Source organism: Chamaea fasciata, unplaced genomic scaffold (assembly GCF_029207755.1).
Source record: "Chamaea fasciata isolate MVZ Bird 193981 ecotype frontalis unplaced genomic scaffold, bChaFas1.0.hap1 SCAF_145, whole genome shotgun sequence".
NCBI classification, from domain to species: Eukaryota; Metazoa; Chordata; class Aves; order Passeriformes; family Sylviidae; genus Chamaea; species Chamaea fasciata.
In genome coordinates, this window is record NW_027094230.1 from 91,295 (window position 1) to 99,887 (window position 8,593).

At 64.2% G+C, this 8,593-nt stretch overlaps 1 protein-coding gene across 7 annotated transcripts in view; it reads right to left on the reverse strand.

Annotated features, from left to right (window-relative positions):
- Positions 1-5,907, reverse strand: part of TLE3 (TLE family member 3, transcriptional corepressor) — a 45,920-nt gene extending 40,013 nt beyond the window's left edge. For 6 of the 7 annotated variants that reach the window (XM_066208171.1, XM_066208169.1, XM_066208168.1 and 3 more), the window contains exons 1-5: positions 5,711-5,907; positions 5,019-5,161; positions 4,799-4,899; positions 4,619-4,682; positions 3,670-3,714 (exon numbers count right to left, since the gene is read on the reverse strand). In XM_066208171.1, the coding sequence (XP_066064268.1) occupies positions 3,670-3,714; positions 4,619-4,682; positions 4,799-4,899; positions 5,019-5,042 (234 nt within the window). In that variant the 5' untranslated portion in view covers positions 5,043-5,161; positions 5,711-5,907. The remainder of the gene's footprint in view (positions 1-3,669; positions 3,715-4,618; positions 4,683-4,798; positions 4,900-5,018; positions 5,162-5,710) is intronic. The other variant, XM_066208170.1, reaches the window with a different exon arrangement.
- Between the last annotated feature and the right edge of the window lie 2,686 nt (positions 5,908-8,593).

Here is an 8,593-nt window from a genome sequence, read left to right on the forward strand (position 1 = left end):
CAGATAAACACGAGTCAACCGCTAAACAGGTCAGCTGATAAAAAAAAAAAAAAAAAAAAAAGGAAAAAAAAAAAAAAACTTGTTTGTTCAGGACCAGCCACCCTCGGCCAGATGCCGGCAGGACCGCGCCGCAATTAGCGGGATGCCTTGCAGGGATGGAGGATGCCGAGCCAGGGATGCCGCGGCCCCGAAGAAAAAAAAAAAAAAAGGGGAGGGGGGGGGAAATAAAAATAATAAAAAAAATAAAAATAAAAATCCTTTCTCGCCGCGGTCCGGCGCTCCCCCAACTCGCCCCAGGTTTTTTTGGTTTTTGTTTTTTTCGCCTGGAAAAGCCGCTTTTGTTTGCTCGGCGCTGCTGTCAATTAAAGGAGGAGACGGATCCGGGTTCCTTTTTTTTTTTTTACCCCGTCCCCGAGTTCCCTCCCCGGCGGCGGAGGGCACGGAGCAGATGTCACCGGGAAAAGGACCGGGAAAACAGGGGGAAAAGGGCCCGGGAAAAACACCGGGAAAAGGAAAAGGGCTTGGGAAAAGGGCACCGGGAAAAGGCACTCGGGGAAAGGGGCCCCGGGCAAAACAGTGGGAAAGGGCACCAGGAAAAGGGCCCTGGGAAAAGGGGCGCCGGGAAAACACCGGGAAAACGCCGGGAAAACGCCGGGAAAACGCCGGGAAAACGCCGGGAAAACGCCGGGAAGACGCCGGGAAAACGCCGGGAAAACGCCGGGAAGACGCCGGGAAGACGCCGGGAAGACGCCGGGAAGACGCCGGGAAGACGCCGGGAAGACGCCGGGAAGACGCCGGGAAGACGCCGGGAAGACGCCGGGAAGACGCCGGGAAGACGCCGGGAAGACGCCGGGAAAACGCCGGGAAAACGCCGGGAAAACGCCGGGAAGACGCCGGGAAAACGCCGGGAAAACGCCGGGAAAACGCCGGGAAGAGGGCCCCGGGATGCTGCTGGAATCGCTCACGGAGCTCCCGGCACAGACCACGCCGGGCCCCCGGGCTGCCCGCACCCAGGGCATGAACCCAGCTGGGAATTCTGAGGTTCCTGAGACCCCTCAGGGCAGGGGGAGGACGGGGCTGCTCCATCTGCATCTCCCCGCGCTGCCAAAGCTCGGGATGCACCTGCGGAACCCTGGAAAAACACCCGGAATGTCTCGGGAACAGCAGCTCCCAGCAAAGGAATGAACCAAAATTCCGGGGTGTCATCCCAGCAGGAAAATCAACCAAAATCCCGGGGTGTCATCCCAGCAGGAGAATGAACCCAAATTCCCAGGGTGTGATCCCAGCAAGGGAACAACTCAAATTCCCGGGGCACCATCCCAGCATCTCCCAGCAAGAAAATCAACCCAAATTCCCAGGGTGTGATCCCAGCATCTCCCAGCACAGGAATCAACCCAAATTCCCGGGGTGTCATCCCAGCAGGAGAATGAACCCAAATTCCCGGGGTGTCATCCCAGCATGGGAATGAACCCAGATTCCCGGGGTGTCACTTCAGCATCTCCCAGCACAGGAATCAACCCAAAATTCCCGGGGTGTCATCCCAGCAAGGGAATCAATCAAATTCCCGGGGTGACATCCCAGCAGGAGATTGAACCCAAATTCCTGAGGTGTCATCCCAGCATCTCCCAGCAGGAGAATGTACCCAAATTCCCAGGGTGTGATCGCAGCATCTCCCAGCACAGGAATCAACCCAAATTCCCAGGGTGTCATCCCAGCAAGGGAATCAACCCCAAATTCCTGGAGTGTCATTTCAGCATCTCCCAGCATGGGAATCAACCAAATTCCCGGGGTGTCATCACAGCAAAGGAATGAACTCAAATTCCCGAGGTGTGATCCCAGCATCCCCCAGCACCGAGCGGAGCCGTCCAACACCCAGGTAACAACCAGGTAGGAAGAGGGCGGGCAGAGGAGACCCTGCGCCCCAGAGCCTGGGCTGGGGTCACCCCACAGTCCCCTCCGGGTCACCCCAGCGCCCTCCAGTCACCCCAGTGTCCCTCCAGTCCTCTTCAGGTCACCCCAGGTCACCCCAGTGTCCCTCCAGGTCACCCCAGTGTCCCTTCCAGGTCACCCCAGGTCACCCCAGTGTCCCTCCAGGTCACCCCAGTGTCCCTTCCAGGTCACCCCAGGTCACCCCAGTGTCCCTCCAGGTCACCCCAGTGTCCCTTCCAGGTCACCCCAGGTCACCCCAGTGTCCCTCCAGGTCACCCCAGTGTCCCTTCCAGGTCACTCCAGGTCACCCCAGTGTCCCTCCAGGTCACTCCAGGTCACCCCAGAATCCCTCCAGTCCCTTCAGGTCACCCCAGAGTCCCCTCCAGTCACTCCAGTCCCCCCCAGAGCCCTCCAGGTCACTCCAGGTCACCCCAGCCCCCCAGGTCACCCCAGAGTCCCTCAGGTCACCGCTGAGGGGGCAGCAGGCTCCGTGTCCCTCCGGCCACACCACACCCGTCCCCTCCTGGCCGGAGGGCCCCCCTCACAATCCCCAAATTTCGGGGTGCACGGCCCCCCCGAGCTCGGGGGTCCCCCCGCACAAGGACAGACGGGGGGAAGTGGGGGGTTATCAGCGCGGAGGGAGATATTTATCCAAAACCCCAGGACTAAGCAGGAATTATTTCCGCTGCCCCGTGACGAGGGCGCAGAAAGGGAAGAAGAAGAGAGGAGAATTCAGAGACGCTGCTTTGCATCTCATCAGAGCCTCCCCGGGAGCGGGGAGGTGCCGCTAATTAAGCCCGAAAACCACTTTTCATTAAGCCCGAAAAGCACTTTTGGGGAGTTTGAATGGGGCTGATTTTTGCGAGCCGGCAGAAGTTGATGTCAGCTCCTATCTGCCTTCAAAGTTCTTAATTGGAGCTCCTCCTAAAAACCAGTAAGCAGCAGCAGCACAAATAATCGGGTCTAATCTCAGTAATAACTTTATTCCTTTAAGTTTTACCGTCATGTGCGCAGCCTTTAGGCTCTTTACCGATAATCTTATCAAGGTAGCACACCACATTCTGCCGGGGCCCTTCTCTATTTTGGTTTTGTTGTTGTTTTCCCCCCCCCCCCCCCCTTCGGGCGAGTTTACACATTAGAGGAAGACTGAGAGGGGAAAAAAAAAAAAGAAAACAAACCAAAAACAAACCAGAACCTCAATCAGCCCCAAACATTGCTTCATTCCCCCGACGCAAAGACAACTCGGTGACGTTGAGCAACACACGGTGAGCTCGGGGAGATAACTGCCGGCCGGGTCTCACGCTCCGGCAGCGCCGGGAGCAGGGGGTGACCTTACAAAGAGCCCCGCTGTCCCCACAACACGAGCAGAGGCCCCCGGGCCGCCGTTTCCCGAGCGTTATTCCACGTCCTGACCTCCCCGGCGCGGGAGCTGCGAGGCTCTTCTCACCTCTTTGCATAAAACGCTCCGCCTTTTAACACCGCTAAAATTTCCCTCGTGGATTATCGGCCAAAGAACAACCGCCAGCGAGGGCAGCCAACCTGCGGGCTGCCGAGTGAGCAGCCGGGATATCCCCCACCCGGAGTCACACATCCCTGCCTCCAGCGATTATTATTCCCCACTGCGTGCGATCGGAGCCGGTTTGAGCTCAGGTGGAGGAAAAGGGCAACAGGAGGTCGATCGATCAATCAATCAATCAATCAATCGCGACTTCCCCCCCCCCCCACCTCGGAATCACTCACCTGTTTGTGCATTTCGATGTTCAAACCGTACGACATCTCGTAGTACTGGGGACGATGGAAGGAGGAAAGGGGGGTGAGGAAAAAAAAACCAACAAAACAAACCCAGAAATAAATTCAATTAAACGCCAGAGAGCCGAGGAGAATTTGAATTCAGCTCGCGGGAGGTATTTGCATATGGTCATTACCAAAAAGCATCCCGGGCAAAACTGGGCTTAAAGCACCGGGGCAGCCAAGGAAATTACACCTTCTAACAAGCAGATGTTTATGGGTTTAACCGGCAGGCACTTAACGAGGGGGACACTCCTTTGGACTCCTGTTTTCTCCTCCTAAGCTACTTAGAAAAACAAAGAGGCGCAGAGCCGGGTGACAGGCGTCTGCTCAGCCCTGGCAGAACAGGTACAGCCCGGAGTCTGGCCAAAAAAACCCCAGCTCCTCACGGCGGGGGGAGGATGCGTTCTGCCCCCGGGGAAGTGCCGGGAGCCCCGGGAAAACGGGGGCTGCGTCCTGCCGACCCCACCGGAACTCCCGGCCAGCCCACCCGGGGGCCCGCCAGGCGGTTTTGGCTTTAAAAAGAGCTTTTTGAGGCAGTAAAAGTGCCGATTTCCCTCGGGGAGGGATGAGCTGGGATTGCTCGAGGGGGGGTCCCCCAGCAACACCAGGGACCCCTCACCCTGAGCTGGGGGGGTCGCCGCTCCACCCCCCCACCCCCCCCCCCCCCCGCTCTGGACAGCAGCACCGCTCCAAAAGGGGTTAACAGGAAACTTGGGATCGCGCTTCCAGCCCCGGAGCGCCGGGAACCGCCGCCCCCCCCAGCCCCGGGGGTCCCCGGGCAGGCACTGCCGGTACCGGCGGGGGGGTCCCCCGGTTGTGTCCCCCCCCCGCCCCGTTCGCAGGCTCGCAGCTAATGACATTTCCAGGGCTGATCCGAAATCTGATTAAAGTCTCTCACCATAACGTAATGGCGCTGCATTTCGGTCTTCTCGTTCGCCAGCTTGTCATATTCCACTTTGAGGCTGGGGGGAGACGAGCGGGGGGGGAGGAGAGCGCACGGTGAGACCCCCGCGGAAACCGGGGGGGGGCTCGGGGCTGGCGGCCGGGGAGGGGGGGTGGGATCCCCCCGGGGGCTCACCTGTGGTACTGGGCCTGCAGGAACTGGAACTCGTCCTTGATCCGGTCGCAGGACTCGGCCACGGTGAATTTGAAGCCCGGTTGGCCCGGCTGGTGCGGAGCCTGCGGGAGGCGGCCGCGGGGGTTACCGGGGGGGGCACCGGCGGGGGCGGGGGGGGGGACACCGGGGCAGGACGGAGGGAGGGGAGCGGGTTTTAGGGGCTGGGGGTACCGGGACTCACCGGGTGCCGGCCCTGGGGGTACATGGCCGGGCTGGGGCGCGGTCACTGGAAGCAGCCGCGCCGAGCTTCGCTACGGCGATCGCGACGTGCGGAGCTGCCGCTGCTGCCCGCCGGCCTCGGAGCGCTCCCGGAGAGGCCGAGAACTGAACAAAGGGACGAGAGGAAAGTCCGTGCGGGGGGGCGGAGGAGGGAGGGCGGAGGGGGTTGGGGGGTAGGGGTTGGGGGGGGGGGGGGAAAGGGGGGAGCGGGCCCGGCCGGTTTTCCCCCCGCACATTCCCCCTTTTCTCTTCTTCTTCTTCTCTCCCCCCCCCCCCCCCGCACCGGCCCCGCAACCGCCGGGGAGGCGCCCGCGGAGCCGAGCCCAGCCCCGCAGCGCCGGGGCCAGGTGCCGACCCCCCCGGCCGCCGAGCTCCGCGGGCCTCCGCTTCCTCACCGCCCCCCCCCCCCTCCTCCTCCTCCTCCTTCCGGCACTCGCTGGCGGAAAAAAAAAAAAAAAATAGAAAAAAAATCACCACCCCCCCCCCTTCCACGAAAAAATTAAAAAGCAAAGAAAAAAAAAATAGATCAAGAAGCCACAGCGACGACGACAACAACAACAACAACGCGGCGGCGGCGGCGGGAGGAGGAGGAGGAGGAGGGTCCCGCGGTATTCCTGCGGCCGGGGAGAAGGGGAAGCAAAGCCAGGAACTAACGCCGGAGCACGACGGCCATGGAGGAGAGGAGGAGGGGGAGGAAGGCCGTACACATCCGACTTCCCGGGGGCGCCGCGGACATGCGAAGGGTGCGGAGCGGGTTCCCCCCCCGCCCGCGGGGCGGCCGTTCAGCTGCGTCCGGCGGGGCTGGCCGTAACTCCGGGAGCCATCGCGGAGCGGGCGCGGAGCGGGGCAGCGGCGCCCGAGCACGCGGTGCCGCCACAGCGCCCGGGCGGAGCGGGGCGGCGGGCGGGGGACAAAACCCGGGCGGCCTCTCCGCCGCCAGCCAATGGCGGCGCGCCGCGCCCACGTGGGGCCGCCGGAGGTGGGTGGTGATTGGTGCGCGCCGGCGTGACGTCACAATGGCAGCCTGTGTCTAGATGGCGGGGCGGTCGGTGGCCACGCCCACCCGAGCGCCACGCCCCGCCTCCGCCCCGCCCCGCGCCCCCCGGCCCGGCCCGGCCCGGCCCGGCCGTGACTCGGGCCCGGCGCTGCCGTAACCCCGTTCCGGCGGCCCGGTTCGGGCTGTGTAAAACAAACAGCGGCGCTTTGTCACCGCGACGCCTCGGCTGCGAGAAAAGCGCTCGGTGCCAGCTTCCCTTCCCACCCCCCCCCTCCCGCACCGGCGGGCAAGGCCGCCCTGCCTCCCCCGGCGGCCGCGCGGCCCCTTTGATGTGCGGTGAGGGCCGCGCTGCTCCCCCTCGCCGCCTCCCCTCACGCCTGAGGGGCTTTAACGAGGAACACGGGTAATGGCGTTAACGTCAGACCCTCCCGCCGCGCTCGGGGGACACCCGGCTGCGCCGTTCCCGCGGGGGGACGCTCCGTGCTCGCGGCAGCGGAGCGGGAGCAGCCCCGGTGCCGGCGGGCCGGGGGGAGCGGGCCGGGAACAACCGCGGCCCCACGGGCGGGCCGGGCCCGGCCCGGCCCCAGCGCACAAAATGGCCGCTGGCCCCGCGCGTCAGACGGAGCCTCCGCCCCACGTGGGGCCTCGCGCCGCTCACCCGCCGCTCCGCCAATCGCGGCGCGGAGCGGGCCGCCGCTGCAACGCTATTGGCCGGGGGGGAGCGGCGCTGTCAATCAAAGCCACGCGGGGCCGGCGGCGCGCAGCCCCCGCCCGCCCGCCCGCCCGCCATGGCGGCGTAATTAGCCCGGGCCGGCGCTTCCTCCAGCTCAAACAATCTGTCACCGCCGAGCCGGGCGGGCCGCGGCACCGCCGCGATCTCTGCGGCAACGCCGCGCCTCGCCGCTTTGCTCGGCGAGAACGAAGCGCCGCCGCTTAGATAATAAACGGTGCGGGCAAAGCGCCCCGAAACGCCGCCCCGCCTGTTCCCCCGTTTCTCCGGTGTGGGGGGCCAGGCGCCCCGCTGACACCCCGGGGTGCGGGATGGGGGTGCCCCGGTTCCCCCCCCCCGCCCGCCGCTAATTGGGCGCGTTCCGGTTGTTGACGTGACGAGCGCTGTCAGCCGCGGGCGCTGCTGATTGGCTGCCGCCGCCCGGCCACGCCTCTGCCCCACGTGGGGCGCGGCCGGAGCGCCGCAAAACGCGGTGCGGATTTGGCGGGGAGCGGAGTCACGGCGGGGCCGCTGCCCCCGCGGCCTGCCCGCCTCTTCCGCCATTGCCAGCGCTTCATGATTCCCTCATTCTGCCGCTTTTCGGGGATTTTTTTCTGGCTTTTCCTCTCTGGAGGCAGCAGCTCTTGGTGAATCCTCTGCACTGCACGGGGTTCATCGGGGTGAAGTTGGGGGATCCATTGGGGTATCCAGAGAAGCACCCATCGGAATGGACATTGGGCGCCCATAGAGGTTCCCGTTGGGGTGTCCATCAGGATGGGCATTGGGTGCTCATAGACGTGTCCATTGGGGTGTCCATCCCTTGGGGTATCCACAGGGCTGCACATCGGGGTGGACATTGGGTGTCCATTGGATCGTCTATGGGGATGGACATTGAGGTGTCCATCAGGATGGACATTGGGTGTCCATTGGGGCGTCCATCCCCTGGGATATTCATTGGAGCAGCCATCGGGATGGACACTGGGTGCCCATTGGCATGGACATTGGGTGCCATTGGGGCGTCCATCAGGATGGACACTGGGTGTCCATCGGGATGTCCACTGGCGTCCCCCCGGGGTGTCCGTGGAGTGACCCATGGGGACCCCCGTCGTGGTGCCCATTGGGGAGCGAAGCCCCCCCGGCAGGCAGACCCTGGGGGCTGGGACAACGTGGGAGCACAGCTCTCCCAAACCCTCGGAGCAGGAGCAGCTCCCGGGACCGCCGGCGCCAGAGAAACAACGAGAATTAACGGCAAGGAACCAGCCTGGAAATATTCCTGGTGGGGCTGGTCCTTACTCCTCCCGCAAAGTTCCCTCTCCTGCAGCTCCCGAGGGCAGCCAAGGTGACGGGATTTAGTGAGGGAACGTGCCCGGAGCTCCCGGTTTCCCAAACGGCCACCGCTCCCGGGGGATCCCGGTGTCCCAAACGGCCACCACTCCCGGGGGATCCCGGTGTCCCAAACTCCCACCACTCCCGGGGGATCCCGGTGTCCCAAACGGCCACCGCTCCCGGGGGATCCCGGTGTCCCAAACTCCCACCGCACCCGGGGGATCCCGGTGTCCCAAACGGCCACCGCTCCCAGGGATCCCGGTGTCCCAAACTCCCACCGCTCCGGGGGGATCCCGGTGTCCCAAACTCCCACCGCTCCCGGGGATCCTGGTGTCCCAAACAGCCACTGCTCCCGGGGGATCCCGGTGTCCCAAACGGCCACTGCTCCCGGGGGATCCCGGTGTCCCAAACTCCCACCGCTCCCAGGGGATCCCAGTGTCCCAAACGGCCACCGCTCCCGGGGGATCCCGGTGTCCCAATCGGCCACCGCTCCGGGGGGATCCCG